The following is a 22,851-nucleotide window of genomic DNA, read 5'->3' on the forward strand; positions in this document are numbered from 1 at the left end:
GCGAGCGGATGACTTGAGGTCAGGAGTTCGAGACCAGCCTGGCCAATATGGTGAAATCCCGTCTCAACTGAAAAAAAAAATACAAAAATTAGCCGAGTATGGTGGCAGGCACCTATAATTCCACCTTCTTGGGAGACATGAGAATCACTTGAACCTGGGGGAGGCAGAGGTTGCAGTGAGCTGGGATTGTGCCATTGCACTCCAGCCTGGGCTACAAAGTGAGACTCTGTCTAAAAAAGAAAAAAGAAAAAAAAAAAAGAAAAAAATCTATTAACATTCAAGTCTGATTAAGCTTTGCCTAGATAAACTTCTACATTATTAAAGGTCAGATAACTAATTGTCCCTTTTGTTTGTAAGTGTCAGCATTCAACATTCACTGCAGTGAATTAGTTCTTATAATTAATTGTTCTATATATTTTGAAACAAATAAACATTATTGATGCTATAATAAAGTCTGTATACTGATGTGGAAACAGCTTGACCTGAAGCTGCATGTGAAATCTGCTCTATGATTCCATCAAAAACAGATTGAAGCACAGTGTTTTATGGTACTAATGACACCAAACTAAGTCGTCTTTTTCTAAGGACTAAGAGTTTAATGTGGCTGAGTGCAGTGGCTCACACCTGTGTTCCCAGCACTTTGGGAGGCCCAGGTGGGAGAATCACTTGATTCAGGAGTTCCAAATCAGCTCTGGCAACAAAGCAGCAGATCCTATCAGCAGAGGATAGAGATCCTAACTCTACAAAAAAATTTGTAAAAATTAGCTGGGTGTGGTAGCGTGCATGAAGTCACAGCTACCCGTGTAAAAAGAGTGTGGACAATGGGTAGAAAACAAACAAAAACCATACATTAATATGATGTGAGAATAAAAATTTGTTCCTAGTAAGGACAGCAACTTGTAAAAAGCCCAACAGCCAGGATCAGAAATAGATTTAATAAAGCATACCCATGCATGCATAAAAATATGTGAAACCACGCTTAAACAATAATGAAACTACTTTTACAGAATGATACTTTTAAAGTAGTTGGAAACGTAGTTAGTGTTTTAGGTGTATTTGGGAATTCTAATTTTTCTTAAAGAAAATACAGAATTAATCTTACCCTACCCAGCAGCTTTACAATTTTGTTATGGTGTAACCACACGTGGATATTGTATTGGGGTTCTAGAATTGAGACTCTAAGGATCTTGTCTATCAGTGGAAAATGATGTACCACAGAGTGCATGAGTGATGGCAGAGAATTGAGATAGCTTTGGTGAAGATAACAGAAGTTAGTTTGTTCAGTTAAGGATCTCACAACATTGTCATTTCTTTCTCCAACAGTACACACGTGCTGATGGATGCTCTCAAGATTCCTCACTCACTCAAAACTACATAGACACCATCATTATGTACATGTATGCATTTCCTATTGTTAGGAAACTCCTAAAAACTACAGATCTAAAGATAAGACACAGTTTCTGCTGACAACTCAGGTGGGAAGATATCTAGCTTTTGCTGCCCCCTTGCTTTCCTTCATTCCACAAATACTGCTCTATGGTCACCAGTAACTCATGGAATTGCACTGTCCACTGGATAGTTTTCAATTTCATCTTACTTGACCTTGAAGCTGGAGACTCAATTCTTGCCTTGTGAAACTCTCTCCCCTCTTAATTTGTACATTACACTCGCCTGATTTATCTCCGACAGCTTGGGCGGCAACTTTTTAAAGTCTGTTTGTTCAAACACTCCCCATCCATAAGTAATCTTGAAATAAAGGGCTTGGCCTAGGGACTCTTCTCTCTTAATGTTCTCTGGGCATTTTTGTACACTCACATGTAGGTGTCCTATAGTCCTAAAACTAATGCATGAAGCCTAGGCCACTAATGGCTCATTAGTGCCTCAATTTTAACATGTTCAGAAAGTCTTAATTTTCCTTGCAAACCCACTCTGCCATCATTTACAATATCAGAAAAGAAGCACCAGCATCAACCAGATATTTGGAATGCTCATGCATGACACTTGATGTAACTTCCCTTCCTTGACCCCAATCCAAACAACCACTCAATTCTACCAGTTCTTATACCAAAATAGATCTCACATTTATCTTTCCGCCTCCATTGCCACAATCCTAGTTTCAGCCACTATTCAGCAATCACCAGGTGAACTGCAAATTCTCCCCAACCATTGTTTCAAGTCTATCTCGAAATAACAGCCAAAATGGAAAAAAAAAAATTTATAGATATATACAAATTCTCCCCTAACCATTGTTTCAAGTCTATCTCCAAATAACAGCCAAAATGGAAAAAAAGAAAAATTTATAGATATATACCTAGCTAACTCTCTTTCTCTGTGTGTGTATATATATGTATACACACACACACACATACACACACACATGCTGTCCTAATTATTCTACTCCCATTTCAATTATTTCTCACTGTTCTTCAGATAAAATTCAAAATCCTTTTCAAGGACTACAATGTCCAAATTATTCAGTTATTCATTCTCCCATTACTATCCTCACATTGCAGCAATGCTGACTTGGTCTTCCATTGTGAATACAAGCAAACTTCCACCTCAGGACTTTCATATACAACATTTCATCCTTTGGCCCTGAACAAGATCTTCTGCTAACTCCTTCTTTGGGCCTCACTTTGAAATCACTTCAAGGACTTTATCAGACCACTTAGAATAAGCTATGGCCACCAGTATACACTCTCCCAGGACTCTGTACTCCCATTACGATTGTAATTATATAACAAATTGTGTATTCCCTGTAAAGACTATAGCTGTCTTGTTTAATATATTCTCAACACTCAGCATTCTGCCTGGCATATGAAAAGCTCTCAATAAATACTTATTGTTTGATCATTCATTCACTGATTCAACATGAGGAATGCATTTAAAAAACAAGACAGAGATGGCACATGTTAAATGTCAAAAAAGAGATAAAGAGGCAGTAAAATAACTCAGGAGAGGGAGCGGTAGGATTTGGGACTGGAATTGGATGAAGAGTTTGCAATGTAAATACTACTGAGGATGATAATGACAGCTCTCATTTATAGAGGACTTTCTGTGTGCTAGGCAGAATGCTAAGCAATTTAATAATAATGAACACCAGGCTGGGAGCAGTGGCTTGCACTTGAGCCCAGGAGTTCGAGATCACCATGGGCAACATGGCAAAACCTCATCTCTACAAAAAAATAAAAACTTTGCCAGGCGTAGTGGTGCACACCCGTGGTCCCAGCGGCTAACGCAGGAGGATCATCTGAGCCCGGGAGGCAGAGGTTGCAGTGAGCTGAGATTGCGCAACTGCACTCCAGCCTGGGCAACAGAGCTGAGATCCTGTTTCAAAAAAAAATAATGAACACCAGCATGTGAACCACTGCTCTCTGTTGAGCTCTTACGTCAACTGTTTAAAACAGCTACATGTATTAATTCACTCACTCACACCACAATCTAATGAGGTAAGTGCCATTATCCTACCCATTTCCCACAGGGGAAAACTGAGGTACAGAAATAAAAAATAACATCCCCAAGGCACCAAGGTTATAAGCAATTAAGGCACAATTGAACCCCAGTAATCTAATGTTAGAGCCCATGCTAATCATCGTAACTCCATACTGCCACTATATTCTAGAAGACACGCACTCCTTTGGCTGCATTCTTTTACTAACTTGCCCACTTATAGTTAATAACCAGTACAGCCAATCCTCTACCTTGGAGTATGGGGCACTTTTTTCCAAACACAAGTTCATGCTGTTTGAGCCCATCACTTGGCAAATTGAATCTAAACTGGGCACTATAATGAGATACAAAGATTCCCTTCTCAGGAGTTTAGAAACTAGTAAGGAAAACCAATGCACATATATTAAACAACTTACGAAATTACCAATTTATCAACAAGCACAAAATCATGGTAATATGATTATGTAAATGTTGCAGGGCAAGATCAGAAGGCAGTGGGGATAAAAGGGGAGAAACTACCTGGAAGAAGAGACATATGCCAGGGAAGAAGGCATGGCCAGCAGGGGAGAAGAGAGAGCATTGCAAAAAGAAGAAATGCGATTCAACAAATGCTAATTAACAATGAAGTCTGAGTCAGTCAACTGAGGACCTTAAGTAGTGGAGGAGATGAATACGATATAAAGAAAATAAATGGGCTCTGCTGTGGGTGAAGTATCTGGCGATGTTGCAGTAATGCAAATCAATAGAACACAGGCCTTCCTCCAAATTAGAAATCTTGGTAATAGCTTACATTTTCAGGCCCCTTCCAAATTCAATATTGTATTAGGAATTCTATAATTTCTTCCTGAGAACACCATTTCCTGAACAACTGAGGCAGAAAACTACCAGGGCATTTCAAAGCAATCCTGGGCTCTAATTTCAAAATATCTGGATGTTAACACTGCAAGGAGTGTCCAAAATTCTGTACGACGTATTCTGTAGGGAATATGTTGTAAGCATGCTAAATAAAGACTTAAAATACAAGTAAGCAGAATGTCTATGTTAGTAAAATTACTTACTTTGAAATGTTTACATAAGCAATAGCCACAGGACACAATGAGTTCAATCCAAGGCTAAGTAGTGTTATGATGGTAAAGTGGAGAGTGAATCTGGGGCTATGCAGAAATATTTCAAGTTTTATCACATCACTCAGCAGCCATGGGACAGATCAGACAATCCAATCACACACCTCAACCTGGGAATCAGAAATTTTGTCAACTGCCTCCAAAATATACTTACATTCATCCCTGTAATGGGCTCATTTAACCAATTTGGACCCATAAAACAGAATCACAGAGTGTTATCTACATGCACCCAGAGAATGGGAAAGAGAACAATCGAAGAGCCTGGACCAGCTATAGCCGAATCTATGGCCAGAGGAACTCTCTTTGGAAAAAGATGCTATTTTATTTGGAAAAAATGTTCCTAACTCCCTCAATTTCCCTTCTCATGTCTTTGAACAAAGAAGAAAGGAAAAAATCATTATAGCTCAGTACACTTCAATGAATGCTAGGACCCTGTTGCTGAGGAGCTCATTTGCATGCACTCCTGTTTGTGAAGGCACAGTTAAACAAGGAAGCAGAAGGAAACCAGAAAAATTTATGGCAGAAAGCTTCCTGATAATAGAATCCATGACAGTGACATGCTACTGACTATACTGGGAGGAAGATATTTTTGTTATATAAGAAGGAACAAATAAAGAAGCCCTGTCTCTTAACAGTGCTCCACCTCTGGGCAGCTCACCTGAGTAAACATTTTCTCAGAGGTGTTGAATTGCAGAGCTAGGACACTCACACCAATGGACAAGAAGCTGTGCCCTGCTTTCGAAGTCCAATCCTAGCTCCCTACCTCAAGGTTATCTGCTCTGGTGCCTGAATTTTCCAAGACAAGACTGTTCTGAACAAAAAGCTAAACCAAGTAAGCTACAGACTTGGAACCAGACATGATGCAGATGAAAGAGACATATTCACTTTCGAAATTTTTTTTTTTTTTTAGGACTTTCACAGCCAAATTATTGTTCATGTTTCCAGGTACAGAGGAGGCAACAAAACTAAGATTTTCAAAGCATATAATTCTATAATCATTTATTGCCCACCATATACGTGGTTTTGTATTTCTCTTGCTTCTACAATTGTTTCCCCTGTTAAAAGATAATTTTCAGTAAGGTAAAATCTCGACTCTTATTCAAATATAAAATAAACTTCATATAGAAAATTTCATTTTGACCCCACTAATTAATAAGGGAACCAGAAAGGCTCAAAGAGACTAAAGAACAGATATAAATTAAGTTACTAGGAATACTGAGGTGAATTTGCTAAAGTTGCAAAAACAAAGTCAAACGAGGGAGTAAAAATGTAAAGTTTGAAATCATTTCTCTTACAGGGTGGAAATCAATTGTATCTCTTCAGGACCACATTTCTACATCTCTATCTACAAAGATGCAAAACAGCCCAATTAATAGAAGCTAAATAAAAGAAGTGAGAAACCATGTCCTAAATTTGGTGCCCTCCAAAAACAACACAACTCAGTCAAAAAGTGGACTAAAATCTATAAAAGGAGGTACTGAAACACAATTATCACTAACTGTGGTATCTGCTGCAATGAAATTTTGAAAAAATTCCCAGGTAAATAAAAAATGCTTTCAAATTTATTTAAGAGAAGGATGGCCCTGTAGTTCTGGCAAATATGAACAGGGGAGTTTCAAAAAACAAAGTGGTTGCACAGAACTCATATGAACAAAGAAACTATGGACAGCCAGGTGTGGTGGCTCACGCCTGTAAGTTCCAGTTACTTGCGAAGTTGAGGCAGGAGGACCTCTTGAGCCCAGGAGTTTGAGTCCAGCCTGGGCAACATAGTAATATCTCATCTTTAAGGAAAAAAAGAGAAAAAGAAACAAACTATGGGCAAAAAAACTCCAACACAATAAAGCAATGCTTTCCATCACAAGGGTGAGAGCAATTGGCTGAAGCAACTCTCTGGTAGAATCAAGATCAAGGTCTTCTTAGTAACATCCAACTCTTAGCAGAGACATATTATAGAAGAGGTGAAAAGAGAAAAGAGGGCCGGACATGGTGGCTCATGCCTGTAATCCCAGCACTTTGGGAGGCTGGGGCGGGCGGATCACCTGAGGTCGGGAGTTCAACACCAGCCTGACCAACATGGTGAAACCCTCTCTATCAAAAACACAAAAACTAGCTGGGTGTGGTGGCGTGTGCCTGTAATCCCAGCTACTCAGGAGGCTGAGGCAGGAGAATTGCTTGAACCTGGGAGGTGGAGGTTGCAGTGAGCTGAGAGGGCGCCACTGCATTCCAGCCTGGGCAACAGAGCAAGACTCTGTCTCAACAAAAAATAAAATAAAATAAAATAAAAAACAGAGAGAGAGAAAAGAGGCCAGGCATGGGGGCTCACTCCTGCAATCCCAGCACTTTGGAAAGCTGAGGTGGGAGGGTCACTTGAGCTCAGGAGTTTGAGACCGGCCTGGACAACAAGTGAGACCGCATGTCTATTTTTTTGAAAAAAAAATTAAATTAAAAATATAAGAGAAAAGAAAAAAAAAAAAAAAAAGAAAGAGTTTAAAGTTTTTTCCAAAGTCTGGGAGAAACTTACAAGGTGGCTGCCACTTTGGCATCAGAGGTTGTGTGCCACAGAGGTGATGGCATGTTTCTGTGCAGCGAGGATCCAAGCCAGTCACCTGCACATTGTAGTCCAACTAGAGTTCAATAAACTTTGCTTGAAGAAAGAAGAAGAGAGAAATAGAGCAATATCTTTTCCTAAACTAGTAACAACCTGAGCTACCAAATACAACAGGGATGCAAGAAAGCCACCAGGATAACCCAACACTCCCACCAACCATGGCTTCCAGTCAAGGGACCAACCATATGGTTGACAGCACACATTGCTTGCTGTGGAGAGCAAGTTCTGCAGACAGTAAGCTGGCTCTTCCAGAGTTCCTTTGGAATTTTCTCAAGAGTAGCAAATGCAGACCCCAGCAGTGGAGCCAGCAGCTACTGTGTGAATGAAGCTCCAGTACTAGGCAACCCCTCTAGGTCACAGAAACCCACCCGACAGAACCACAGGCCTTGATGTTGTGCCATCTGGACAGTAACTTAGACTGCAGTTGGCAAGAGAGACGTGAGAACATGGTGTAGGGCCAAGGGGGGTAAAAAAGGTAAGGGCTATTTAAAACAACAAAAAAAACAAATACACTCAGAGAGCATTTGTGCCATCAAATACCAGAGATTAGAAAAAACAAAAAGCTGAAAGGAATTTTAGAATCACGAGAGTAAGAAAAATAAATCTAAACTAGGTGGGCCAGAAAACATAGAAGACAAACTGCAATATAACACAGACCTAACTCATAAAGCCCCTGGGTGATTTTGCTCCTTTTATCTTCTTCAGACTTAGCAGGCAAACCACTCTTTTCTCTTTTTAATTCTCTCTCTCTTTTTGAGACGGAGTCTCGCTCTGTCACTCAAGCTGGAGTGCAGTGGTGCTATCTTAGCTCACTGCAACCTCTGCCTCCCAGGTTCAAGCAATTCTCCTTGCCTCAGCCTCCCAAGTAGCTGGGATGACAGGTGCCCGCCACCACTCTCAGCTAATTTTTTTGGTATTTTTTTAGGAGAGATGGGGTTTCGCCATGTTGGCCAGGCTGGTCTTGAACTCCTGACCCTCAGGAGATCTGCCCACCTCAGCCTCCCAAAGTGCTGGGATTACAGGCATGAGCCACTGTGCCTGGGCTTTTAAAAATTCTCTTTAGCCAAAAAGAATATTATTTTTTTTCTTATGCTTCCATCAAGGCCTAAACATTCAAAAGGAGCTAAGGAAAGGTAACACCTACAGAAATCTCAAAGAAAGGATGACAGTGCTACTAAAGTTTAAGAGGGCAATGAAAACCCGAAACTGAAGGCAGAGGTCAGGAGCACATGCTGGAGAAAGTCCAACCCTGTCTACCAATCTATTTCTTATCTACTGATTTAATCTTATCTGTTTTAAAGGAACACTTCAATCCTTTATATTAGCAAGTCAGAATCCTACTGGTCAACTCTGTAAGACTTCGTTTCATGAATAACAGGGCACCAAATGTCTGACCTTCTTCCCCTGTGCCCTGCACCTTCCCCAAAGCTAGTCACTGGATCACTCCAAACCATGGCTTAATTTTTAGGCTAGGTGTGGTGGTTCATGCCTATAATAGCAATATTTTGGGAGGCCAAACTGGGAGGATCACTTGAGGCCAGGGGTTTCAGATCAGCCTGGACAACATAGCAAGATCCTGCGTGTGTGATGGCATGCACCTGTAGACCCCGTTACTCAGGAGGTCGAGTCAGGAGGATCGCTTGAGCCCAGGAGTGCAAGGCCACAGTGAGCTATGACTGTGCCACTGTACTTCCAGTCCAGTCTTGGTGATAAAGTGAGACTCCGTCTCCTTTAAAAAAAAAAAAAAAAATTCAGTAATACTATGTATTTCCAACAAAATCAGTCACGGAGAAAGGCGGTTATAAAAAAGTGCTATGTAACATGAGCATGAAACCAAGCCACGTCCAAAGGAGCACAGCAGCAGTTAACAGATAAAAAGACCCATGGATTAAGAGAATAAATACTGTAATAGTGAAATTAACAGAGGAACTGTCAGGACTACATAATATGAAAAGGCAGAATATATTGAAAAGAAGACAACCCCTATTCTGGGACTTTCAGAAATAAGACTGAAGAGGATGCTGTCTTCTTGTACCATCAAACATAATCGTAACTTCTCATGCACAGAGGACAGACACAAAAGGAAAAGGACAGAGAAGAAAACTCAGATATACACTATGACTCATTGAGTCCTATTCCCATATAAGAGGAAGATGGAGAAGTGGAGGTAAAAGTAAAAGGTAAAATCAGCACTCGCAGGGCTGGCTGCAACTCGAGGAGTGGGGAGCTCTCTCTAATCTCAGAACCATAATTGATTTGTCTGATCTACCAGAACAACAGTAAGCCATGCACCAGCCCCATTTTATTGCCCGTTTTACACTCTGTATCTGCAGGAGATTGTATTTATTACGGAGCAGGCTACAGCAAAAACAATAATAAACCTAAGATAAAGAACAGCTGAGAAACCTGAGATAAAGAACACTGACATGCATATTCCAACTTTTTCTGTGCTGGTGAGGGAGGGAACTGAGACAGGATCAATGAAAAACAAAACCAACTAATAATGAAAACACAGATGTATGAAGTCAGTCACCACAGAACCATCCTTCAAATCAAGTAAGACCTAGTACCAAGTCGGTCAAATTCTCAGCTGGTTCTACACACTCTGGAACATTCTGGCCTGAAAGGAAACCAGATTATGATAGAAATGGCAGCAGTGGCTGGTACTTCTAATAGCCCAGTACCTATACTGTGAAAAATTGGAAATAACAAAAAAACCAGTAACTTCTTTAGGATCTAAAGTACCAGCTTGGGAGTATGTAATTTTCTTCCTTTAGTGGTTACCCTAAAAATAGGTGTAAGAGATGCAGATGGGTCAACATACACACACACACACACACACACACACACACACACACGTATTTATTTATTTTTGGTAGAGATGGGGTCTCACTACATTGACCAGGCTGGTCTTGAATTCCTGAACTTAAGCAATCCTCCCACCTCGGCCTCCCAAAGTGCTGGGATTATAGGTGTGAGCCACCACGCCTGATCTAGTGGGTCAAGTTTTTATCAAAGCCTTAGAGAAACTGGGGGGGGGTTCATTCAGTTGGTGTTATATGCAGATGTTCTGTCCATCTTACGGAAAACTCAAAACTCAGTTGACTTTGACATCAAAACCCATCTGTAATAACAAACAAGAAGGCCGGCTTATTTGGCCACTACAGAGGCTGGTATCTTACCTTCCAAGGCAAGCCATCAACCTCACACTCCTGTGCTTAGATGAGTCACTTCCAACCACATGCAATCAGCCAAGCAGGTCTTGTATTTGCTAGGTCTTCATACAAAAGCATTTTAACGCACTCTGACCCTTACTCTGTGAAATCATTTTTTAAACGGCAGGAGAAGAGATAATGGAAAAGGAGTAGAAACTCAACTCCTAAAGATGGAGGCAGTTGACACTAGAACAAAATTACAGGTTATTTGCCCCACCATCATGATATAATCTCTTCCATACAACACATTTCTTAACAGTGTTTAGGAGACAGAATGTGCACTTATGTATGTCTGTTTTTTCACCAATGATGTGTAGTGGGATGGAGAGGAGGGTGGTGAGAGGTATTATGCACAAACAGCAGTTCATTGTAAATTATTTCGGCAGCATATTGCCTACACCGTCAGCTCAACAAAAACTTCCATTTATCAAGGCCTGCAACTAAGAGGGGCATCAATCTGGGGCAGTAGGTAACACAGTTAAAGATTAAAAAAAGATTAAGAAACCTCTGTGAAACCATTACGTATATGTACATTACATTGTCTTTTTTCCTGTTTATTCTTCATCTGGCTGTAAGCCGTTTGCCCATCTGACCCCACACCTGTCCCACAGACAGCAAAATTGCCAGCATGCTTCAGGAAGCAGAAAACCCATACATCTCACTTAAATGGAACAAGGGCACCCAACATACACACAGACTTAACACTGTGATGGAAAGAAGGGAAGGTTAGAAGGTGGGAGAAGACAAAACTCCTCCATTAAAGAGGGCACAAAAAAGTTGCAATCTTAGGTGAATAATTTGTGATTCAGGCAGACAAGGTCATATCTGACATCCATTTAAATCCAACAGCTTTTTCACTTTCAGTTTCCCATTTGCCCAAGCTTTACTCTTTTATGTGGCGACTGAGAGAAATTTAATTGGCATTTATGTTTAAGAGCAAACCAATCCTCCAATATTGAGACAGAAAAGATAATAAAAATTGGTATGAAACTGAGCTAGACTTTAAGGGGAAGTTGGTGGGGTAGGAATAAAAGTAAATAAATAAATGAAGACACGTTTCAGAAGACCCACTGCTAATGACAACAGAAATAAAGGAATAAAAAAAGCATCAGAACTCATCAAGGCAGGAGGCAGCGTAAGATTCAGAGACAGCAATGAAGATATTTAGGACACTACATTGAGGAGTACGGAGAGGACAGCCCTGAGACCGGTGTGCCTGAACCTCAAAACCTCCTTAGAGTTGCTTCACCTCACTGCTGGTGTTAAATGAGAACTAGAAATGAAACTATCCCTAAGGTTGAAATCAGCCTCTGGAAGGCCCTGGAGTATGGGCCCCACATAAGCTTTTGGATGGGCATATTTGGCCCTTTGTGTAGAAGGGTTTTCATCGCATTTTCCAAACCATTTGTAACTTTTTTCTCCTGCTGATGAATCGCCAAAAATTTGTCCTTTTATTACTATAACAGTTTTAACAGCTTTACTAAAAGATCAATATTAAGGAAAGCATTGTTGAGAATGCCGCACACATACATAAAAATATTAATAATATATATGCAAAGAATAACTCAGCTGGGTAAGCTACACAGAAAATAGGCCAAGTAAGATCGCACTGGGTGAGTCACACCTGTTAAAAATGAACATTAGCAGACACACCATAGTTACCTGTGGCTCAAAGGCCATTAGCTACAGGTTTCTGGGCTTCTCAGGATTCTAAGCCACAAAAAGTGCGTATCACTTTACTTCACCAACTTAACAGAGGCCCTAGCCTCTAGACTGAAGTCCAGTTAATGTGTTATAGGTAACATTGTTTAACCTATAATCTGTAGTGACTGGTTATACAGAAAGAAAAGCTCAACAGAGTCCCACTGTTTAAGATGAGCAGGGGACCACTATACCCAGACAAGGGGGAGCCTGCCAGACACATTTGTAGCAAGCAATCACCAGGAGCAACAGAAAAAGCCTCAGCCAGGCCTGGGTACACCACATAACAGGAATATAATACACTCTGATTCATCACTCCTGCAGCCTAGGCTGAGCTCTAGCACTTTTGTTTATACGAGTATTTTCTTCTCAGTGCCCAAGGCAAATTCCCTGAGTGCCTAAGCTAAGATTTACCAGCTCTTCCTCCTTCCATCTCCCCTGGGCTTCATCTCCCCTGGGCATCTTCCCTATGCATGGCACAGACCTGATCCTCTCCTTAACCATTAGTGACTGTGGTGTTGAAATGGATGGTGTATGTCTCAGCAATAGAGTGCCTTTCCTGGCCACCTGATCAAAATCAGCACTTACACCACTCACTATCCCCTTGGCCAGTTTTATTTCTCTTCACAGTAGTTTTCGCTACCTGACATTGTAACTGCCTCCCTTTTCCACTTGAATGTAGGGAGTTCAGCAGTTTTCTTCATTGTTATATTCCTAGTGCTTAGAGCAATCCCTGGCATACAGCAGGCACTCAATAAACACTTATTGACTAAATGAATAAACTATCTCAACTATCAAACGGACCTATTCAGCCAAAGAGACCCTAAACACTCAAAGGTAAAGTCCTTACAGCTAAAGAATCATTTGGACACAGCCTATTGGGAGCTCTAAAATATTGGTGCCATTGATTCTTCTTTATTATCTATATGTATTAGCTCAAAGGATGTTCATACATTTCTCCATTCTGTCCCACTCACAGGCAAGCAGAGGAACAAGAGGTCATGAGGAAATCATGATGAATTCATATCCTTCTCCTGAAACCTATACTTGACCTTTTGCCACTAAGACTTCCCACTCACAGCAAGAACTGGACAGGGGTTTTAAAAAGAGGCAATTTTATTTTAATACAACTGAGAAGAACTACCTTCCAAACTCAAAATACAGTAATTAAAAATGAAAAAGCAACATAGAGACAGTTCAGATAAAGAAAAAGAATGAAGTTAATTCTGCTTTTCCAGATTATAAAACAGGCTCCCTATAGATACCTAAGTAGATGCCCCAGGCAGAGGGGAAAAAAAGTCACAGTCAGTGCCTGAAAAGAAGCGAGCTAGAGAAAACACATAAGCTGAGGTCCTTCAGCAAATATGCAGACACGCTCTTGAGCCTCTGAGCCACACAGCTTGATTCAGGGACTCGACTCACCCCAGATATATCTGCGACACGGTGGATAGGCACTTCCTTCTTGCTATGCAATCCTTTGCCATTCTTAATAGCTCTGTTAAGGAAGAAGAGAAAAACCGATTAAAATAAGAATCACAATGGGAAGGGGTAGGAGGGTGTGAAAATGAAGAGAGAAGTGAGGGTTGTTGAAGTGGGTATGTATGACTACCCAAGTCACACTGTACAGTGCTGAGTAGCCAGTCCGTGCAAGAGGATTTGGTGGAGGGGGGATTATAAAGCTGCTCTTCTCTTAAGCCCAGTTACCAGCACGTGGCTGCCAGTTTCCACTAACAGTGTACTTAGTAATCAGAGGGCTCCCTCACTTGTTTCCAAATTAAAGGCATTGTTCCAGGCACAAAAGAAGAATCAGTTAGAGAAGCACATGCATAAGAAACAGAAATAATAACGTTTCTTCTGTGTTTAATCACATGAAACATTTTAAATGCAAAATATGTGGCTAGTGTTCCAATTCTAATGGAAATAAGTTCCTCCCAGGTAAAAAGATAAGTTGCCCTGAATGCAGCAATACTGTAGAGAAAAGTTATTTAACAGTAGGAAAAAAAATTAGCAAATGCTACGTAACTGACATTAAGTCTCATTTTCAATCAGTCTCAGCTATAATAAGAGGAGATTTAACAGGGAACTCTGGGACTCTGCCAAGCTCAGACATGGGTTGGTTTGCTCTAATCACCCAATCCTCTGAGTGGCAGCTCTGGGGACAAAAGCCTACGCCTCACTAGGTATGATCACTGGTATAACAATGAAGGACCACAGAATAAAAACCGACTGGTGAATCACTTGGTCCGTACACTGTTGTATAAGGGCCTTCTTGTATACCGCCAGCCTGCAGACATAGCAGGGAAGAGTTCTGAGCTTAGAGATAGAGAACTAGGGATTAGGGGATGTTCCTACGAATCTTATCTATGGAGACTTGACTTTTTAGGGTTTTTGAATTCCAGAGGAAGTGTTGAGAAAGCTGCCCAGCCCAGGGCCAAATGTCAGGGACCCTCACACTGTCAGCCAGATTTTCACTTCTTTCCTTTCAGGAACTCACTCAAGGAACACAGGTACAGGACACACTTCTGCAGGGGTTACTTTCAGGGTCATCACTTTCTAAAGTAAACCCTTATAAGCCAAATTGGGTGGGTATTGCTCGGTGCTAGGTAGAATAGTCATGTTTCTTTCACACTTGGGCCTTTATCACCTACCTGAGCCCCCTTCCTTCATCCCAGGGGATCTGTCCCTCATTCAACTAATTTGAAATGCTTCTGATTCAGAAACAACAAAAGTTTTCCTAATATCTAGTTTCTAATCCCTGATATGGGCAAGTACTGAGTTAATAAAATAAAAATCACAGCCTCTCTCTCACTCTGATCTGAAATGCTAACTGAAAGACAGCACTTCCAAGCTCCTTGAATCCCGTGGCTCCTTCTGAATTTGAATCAAGGGCTTCAACTTTAGAAACTGTAAATGGGGCCGGGTGCAGTGGTTCACACCTGTAATTCTAGCACTTTGGGAGGCCGAGGCGGGCAGATCACTTGAGGTCAGGAGTTTGAGATCAGTCTGACCAATATGCAAAACCCTGTCTCTACTTAAAAAAAAAAAAAAAAATCGGGCTGGGTGCAGTGGCTCAAGCCTGTAATCTCAGCACTTTGGGAGGCCGAGGCAGGCGGATCCCAAGGTCAGGAGTTCGAGACCAGCCTGGCCAATATAATGAAACCCTGTCTCTACTAAAAATACAAAAAAATTAGCTGGGTGTGGTGGCGGGCATCTGTAATCCCAGCTACTCAGGAGGCTGAGGCAGGAGAATTCCTTGAACCCGGGAGGTGGAGGTTGCAGTGAGCAAAGATCACTCCACTGCATTCTAGCCTGGGAAACAGAACAAGACTCAGTCTCAACTAAAAACAAAAAAATTAGCTGGGTGTGGTGGCGGGCATCTGTAATCCCAGCTACTCAGGAGGCTGAGGCAGGAGAATTCCTGGGAGGCGGAGCTTGCAGTGAGCAAAGATCACTCCACTGCATTCTAACCTGGGTGAGAGAGCGAGACTCTGTCTCAACTAAATAAATAAATAAAATAAAATAAAATAAAATAAAATAAATTGTAAATGGGTAAAAATATTTCCCTTTACAATTTCCTCTAGTGATTTACCATTTAGGGATCCTGTTAGTGGTCAGCAACCAAGGCCGATTCTCAAGCTTTGCCCCTCACCCCTTGGGATTTGCAAGCTACCAGCGAAAGACTAGAGGTTGGTGGCTAGAAGCCAACTAACAACCCAACTCTTCCACCTCCCAAAGCCCTGCTTACATCTTGCATGTCCTATTTCTATAACCTCCTCTGCCACCAACAAGCTCTCCTTATTTTGCTACTGCAAATTGGAAGGAGCAGCCTTTAAGATCGAAGCTTCTGTGAAGCAAGACAAGCTCTTTCCCACCCTGACCGTACCTTACCTCCTTCAAGGCAAGGCCTGCAAAGCGTTCTGCAGGTCCTCTGGGGCACTAAATGCCTACAGCCTTATCCTTTAACAACAAGGACAACCAAAATAAATAGATCTGTTCTGTAAACAGACAGGTTCAAGTTAGAGCACTGCTGAAATCGTGGCCTTTCCTGGGGCTGGAGAACATCTCATATGCTTTGGGAAAAAAAGAACAGGGCCTGAGCAGTAAGTTAGAAAGCAAAGATCCTCAAGGCAAAAGCAGTGAGGTGGGAAACTGTAATTCTGCTTTCTTTCTGTGACCACAAAGTAGCTCTGTGCTATAAGCAGAAATCTAGGACTTAACCAAGACTAAATACGCTACCAAAGAGGAAAAAATTAACATCAGAAACCGGAATACGTGGATAATAGTGTACATATGACATTTAAAACAATAACACCAAAACAATTCTTTAAAATTGTCTTAGTATTAATATCATTCATGTTCTACCCTGTTTCTAAAAAGCATATTATTGGATACGTGTTTGTGTTCTGGCATAAATTTTGGGAAAACGTCCAAAGACAATTTTTTCACACTTAAAATATTATCATTAAACTCGATCAACTTCTGGCACATTCAAGAGGCAGCAAGAAAGTAGCACTGTACCGTCATATATGAACCGAGAAGTAGTGCTTATTTTGTTAATTCTTCGTAAAAGAGAAGCAAAGTTCAAAGTTAACAATAGGTAGTTAATCACTAAATTCAAATATGCCCACCTAGGAAGCACTCTAGCCTCTTAGCAGCATACTAGACCCAGGCTGCAAAGTGGGAAGGATCTGTGAGAAAAGAGCAGAATAACCTGCGGCAGCACAGGTCTCCTTCCCTGTGCGGAGGCTGCTTTGCTTCTGGTTCCCACACTGCTGCAGGAATGTCACTGAGTGAGCCATTTCCAAAAAACCTCCCTCTGCTTGTCACAAGTCTGATGCCACAGCAAGAGATTCTCCACGACAGAGTATCTGGGGGAAGTAGGAATTCAGGAATCAATATCACAGAGGAGAGGAGCAAATGCTGAGGGGAGGCCTGCCACCGCTATCTGCAAAGGGAGAGTACAACTTTATTCCAGGCTACGAGGATACATGACATGGAGACCCAGGCTCTGCTGAAAACAAGGTGTGCTGCCTTGCTACCCCCTCTCAGTGGGGTTCTCCTTTGCATCTCACATAACTCAGTTTCTCTGGGATAGATTTGTGGAGCTCTGTCTTTGCGACGTGGGAAGGTAGGCAGACCGCAGGCTGGCTTCCACTGTATCTGCTCCACAGAGCAAACACTAACTTCCGCTCCCCACACTGCCTTTCCCTGTGGGCCTCAGCCACAGCTCTGCATCCCTTTTCATTAGGCAAGGAATGAAACTCCTGACTTTTAAACTTCTCCTGCTGTGTCTGCTTAATAGCGGCTTCTCACAAAGGCAGGTTGGTGTGCAGGCCAGCCAGGAGAAAGGAAGCAGTGGGACAGAACATAACCTACTCCTCTCAGAAGCTTTCTTCTCCAAGATGCAGCAGTACAAAGACAGCAAAGACTACCAGTGTCAATAACGGATAAACATCATCACCAGTCAGGGAAAGTAAGTATATATCTGCACACATGCCAAGGAGTGGCAGGGCAACAGAAGGATGAACACTCAGCTTTCTAGGTTGTTTCTAGGAGCCACAGGGCTGTATGGTACTACAGGGTGGGAAGATGAACTCTATTCAGACCACTGGAAAACTCTGCTTTCTTTAAACAGCAAAGTTTGAAATTCTCACATATTAGCTGCTGCTTTTCCTATAGAAGAAAAAACCTACAACTTTGCAAAGGCAGATGACATTTTTGCAGGGAGATCATCTCCATGGCCTCAGCACCAGATTAGAACCTGCATACATTTCATGCCAAGGAAGAGTCTGCTCTTAGGTTTGCAGTCCCTAGTTCATCCAGAAAATTCCAAGACCAATGCTCTCCAAGCTGGATGTCTGAGCACCACAGTCAAAGTCCCTCCCGTGCCAACGAACAGGCCTTCATCTTACTGCCAATTCAACGATGGTAGATTGTTATTCTGAACAAATATTTTTGTCAGCTTACAAAGAAACTCAAAGGATTTATGGCTAGATCCAACCTTATCACAATCATAAAATAGTTATCACATCAGGAATTCTTAACCTGGGGACATAGTGAGCGTCAGCTCGGATGCTAGAAATATCTCTGATCCACCCTAAAGTATCTGTGAATTTTCTGAGGGAGCAGGAGCTTTCAACAGAGTTTTACAAAAAGAACTACTTTCATACATGAAAGAGATCTAAAGAAAATAAAATGATAGAAAGCAGAAATGACATGCAATAGGTGGCAGGGAGATGGTGGGGCAAGGAGGCTACAGAGCTGAGAGAGATCAGGACCCCTGAACACGTCTCCTCATCTATAACTTCCTTTTAACAATGCTTTCCTGGCAGGCAGGCTCCATGATGTCTCTTCACTCTGCTTTTGCTTTACCCCTACGTCCAACATTCTTCTTTCATAATTGTGCTCACTTGGCCCTTTTGGAACCCTCTTGGTCTAGGCCCTCACCCAGGGATATCTTAACTAAATTCATTCAATTCCTTTTGAAGCTACACACAGTTTGACTGAATACTGCACACCATTACCACATCACTTCTTAATAAAAATCGACGTCATCATTTTCCTCCCCTACTTATACCCCAAACAAAAGACAACTAACCAGCTTGTGAAATCAAGTGGAAATTCTCAGACTTGGCTTTCATGGGTCCTGACCATGTGGCCCCAGTTTACGTATCCACATGATTTCCATGTTACCCCTAATCCAATTAGGCCCATTTCCTTCATGCCCCCTACATGCAAGTAATTAATTATGTGTGTCCCCTGGGCTTTTGCTTTCCCCTTGATTCCACTTGTCATTCTAGGTCAACACTACAGTGAAAAGAGTATCACCTATCTGTAGCCACAACCTCACTACAATCATAAAATAGTCGGGACAACAGAAATTTGTAACCTGGAGTCCTAGGTGAACTCCTTTGAAATGGTAGTATAATTTGTGTGTGTGTGTGTGTGTGTGTGTGTGTGTGTGTGTGTGTTGTGTGCAGGTATCACTCAGTTCAGCATGTAATTATAAACTGCAATATATGACTTCCAAATTGTTTCATGTGTTAATCTTTATTTCTGTATCTAGACTACAGGTCCCTTGAGGGTTTGTATTCTGCCCTTAATGTTTATTATAGTATTTAACAGACAGCAATCTTTCCATAATTATATAAATGCAGGGCCATCTAATTCAATTAAAGTGTGCCAAGTAAAGCTGAACAAATGCTTGGTAACTGACTGATTAATGCGGAACAGTGAAAATATTTCAAATTGGAGACAGTGACAATGCCAAAGTGACTGTAGGGCAAAAGAATGAGGTTTGTTGGCTTTCCTGGATGCACAGTTTCATGATCTATGCTCCAGGGCAGAAGCAGCTAAAGACTGGCCTCTGAGCAGAAACAGAAGCAGAGGAGCATCCAGAACAAAAGCATCACATCCCACATCAAGTCTCCCGAAACTGCAGGAGATGGGCAAGAATCTGATTGGCAGTGAGTGGGAGAAAAGCTTGACCATTGTAAACAATAAAACAGAACCAAGTAGCAGGATTGTAAGGAACACCTACTAAATAATCAAGGACAAATGACTCAGTAGGAAGAAAAATTAATTCCAACAGAAAAGATTAAAAAGTAGAATAAAGAGTAAAAAACTTGGTAAACTTCCGAAGCACTTCTCATTGTGTTTTGGGTCACATTGAGGAATATGGTTTTTCAGCATGAACCAAATACAGATATCAATGAAACATGGAAGCAATAAACAATTCTTTCGGCCTTTCTCCTGGTTCCTTGGCAGCTTCAAGAAGCGACAGGGTGGCGCCACTCAGAAAACAAGATACAGAGCAAGAGCAGGTGCAAAATGGTAGGTGGGGGCACTAAGATTATACAGCTGCATTTTCAACAACAATTGATGAGAACTACTGATGAGAAAGACAGAAAAGATTGAGAGTGCATAGACTGGAAATGAGGAAATTGAGTCTTACGGTCAAGGGGAGGTGGGCGGACTAATGAGTCAGTAGGTATTATGAGGCAGTGAAGCAAATAACAAAGAACTCTAGGTCATCATCTCATCTAAAACTAATATAAGGAAGGAATGAAGACACATGCTATTGTGCTGGGTATGACAATGGATCTGCAGTGGCAGGTAAGGGGGAGGAAAGGGATTATGAACTCCAAGGCAGAGAACAACCAACTCAATGCTAGAGACAAGGTGAACACAGTTGCAAACTCTACTATCCCAGATTAGGATCAAAGGAATATTAGAGCTGGGCAGTAGTGGTTATGAGCAGTCTAAAGTCTTCTTGAGAGGATAGGGCCTCAGGAAGGTAGATTACTCAAAATGGCCTCAATGACACTGATTTTATAGTTTTTGCTGTTCTGATTACAAAGTCTGCCAGAAAAAAATTTCAGGAAACAATGACTCATAATCCTATTTCAAGAAAAAAACACCCTTTAAGCACCACTTTTAATAGGTGCACAGGAAATCCATCATATATGAATGTATGGTTCAAAATTTTCATCAATTCCCTGCTGTTAGATATTTATGCGAATAGTTCTACTACTATCGATAATGCCATGACGAATAACTTCTAGAGAACCTTGCCAATTACTTCCTTAGGATAAGAAACTGCTGTCATAGGGCAAGAAACTGGCATTTGCTTTCCATCTCCCTTCACCAAGGCAAACCAAACAGAACATGCCTTCTCTCGTGGACTCTATTTGTGGATAACCCATCAATTTGGGTGCTCCTTTCCCTAAGAATCCCAACTACCCACATATATTCTCCACGTTTATAATTATATTTGTAATTATTTACTTGTTCACCGAAATCACTAGATCATGTGTTTTTGTTTTTACTCCCAAAATACCTGATAAAATACTTGTTACATAACACAAACACATCAGTTACAGAAAACTTTAATGTGTCTTTTGATTGAGTGAAAAGCAACAATTCTGGGACAATGTTCAGTTTGGAAAATGATTTTCTAATGTGAGCTACATTTATTCTGACTTACTAGAAAAAATTCATTGCCATACCCCAGAGATCTGGCTCTCTGACCTTGATGTAAAAGCAAGAGCAATGGGAAGTAATCCTTCTCAAATTCTGGGACCAAAGTTGGAGGGTGCTGGCGGGGGGCAGAGTCAGAAGCAGCTTAGGATAAAACAGAAATGCATAAGGAAGTTTACAAGAAATTTAGATGTAAAAAATCCTGCAAATGAAAGAAAGCTATGAAGCGGATTTCCCATTCACAAGCAGTTATAAAATTCTGTGCGTTGATGTATCAGTGACTAATTATTCGAACTATAGTCCTCCTGAGAGATTTCTAAGGATTAGAGCAGAAGCAGGATAGGGATATGCCTAATAGAGACTCAGCTCTCCGACCCACTCAGCCACCTGAAGCTGCAGATGAGCCAAAGCAAGCAAGCACTGTAACACTCAAGATGATTTCACATTAAATTAGCCAAGAGCTGGTGGAGGCTACTCAGAAGGAATCGAATTAAGGAGCCGTGAACTTAGAGTTTGAGGAAGGGGGAAAGAGACAGGAGTCAAGGGGAATAAAGAGCTGAGACATACTATAGAAATCCAAACCTCGTCCATTCCATGCCTTGTTCTCTGTTACTTATAACCACGACCGTAATTCCAATTACAATGAAGATTAAATGATCAATCTTCCATGAAAGGGCATACACTTTGATTTATTTTACAATGATCAGGGACTGATTAGGGCAGTGCTTCTCAAATTCTAGTGTGCATCAGAATCACCTAAAGAATGTGTTAGACTGCAGTGGGCAGGGTGCTGAGAATTCACATTTCTAACAAGTTTCCAAGCGACAGTGATGTGGCTGGTCTGAGAGCCACCGATTTAGGGAAGCAAGTTTTAAGACATTCAAGAAAGTCAAGGGTCAAGTGTCATCACTTTATTATTACAATTCATTTTGGATTGAAATGATATTCCCAGTACAAGAACCTTCCAACATATCAAATATTTTGGGTTGTGTGAAAGAAGCAAGAGCCTCTTAGCCAAGGGGAGAGTAAGATGGAAGAAAACAGACAAGTGGCTCTGGACAGATAAGTGGTCATAGCTGAACCTATTTTGGGGGATGGGGGTGGGGGAAGACACAATGATGGCTAATTCATGTATGAAGTTTAGCCTAGAACAATGTCCTCTTTGAAGGAATACAACCAGTGTAGACTAATGATTACAGAACAGAGCCAAGGAGGACTGCTTTCCAGTAGTTCATCATCCACCCATGATCTGCAGGACTACCCACAGCTTGCTAGTCAAGACAGGAGATAAAGCTAAAGGGTGCCAGCTATACTCCAGCCCCTCATGAATCATAAAGAAAAGTCTCACAACATGAGTTACGTCAGAAGGAACTAGGGGTGGGGAGGGAAGAGAAGGATGGGATGGAGGGAGTGAACAGATCCTCTTAATATCCTGAAAGAGAAAACTATTTGGAAATGGAGACATCATACAGCTCTCCAGAAGTGGCCATTTGTGCTGCCTTAAATGCAGATTGATTACTGCTATTTGGATGTTGAGTGCATCATCTTTTCTGAAGAAAGGGAAAAGCTAAATTTCCCCACATTCAGCTGCATCGTCAAATCACTTCCCAACACTAGCTCTTTTAATGCATTTTCCTGTTATCACATCCACTTGCAAAAACTGATCTTCCCTACTCCCCAACAGTGAAACCCTCCACACTGACACATAATGACATGTGCTGAACCCAATTAGCAACCTCATGACCCTGACACTTAACTGCAACCCCAAAATGTA

General features: G+C 41.4%; 1 protein-coding gene across 1 annotated transcript in view; it reads right to left on the reverse strand.

Moving 5' to 3' along the window:
* SND1 (staphylococcal nuclease and tudor domain containing 1) overlaps nucleotides 1-22,851 on the reverse strand; it is a 441,984-nt gene that overhangs the window by 172,009 nt on the left and 247,124 nt on the right. The window contains exon 14 of the mRNA XM_011995923.1: nucleotides 13,521-13,593. Coding sequence (XP_011851313.1) covers nucleotides 13,521-13,593 — 73 coding nt within the window. The remainder of the gene's footprint in view (nucleotides 1-13,520; nucleotides 13,594-22,851) is intronic.

The sequence above is a fragment of the Mandrillus leucophaeus genome, unplaced genomic scaffold, assembly GCF_000951045.1.
Source record: "Mandrillus leucophaeus isolate KB7577 unplaced genomic scaffold, Mleu.le_1.0 Scaffold5, whole genome shotgun sequence".
Classification (NCBI taxonomy): Eukaryota; Metazoa; Chordata; class Mammalia; order Primates; family Cercopithecidae; genus Mandrillus; species Mandrillus leucophaeus.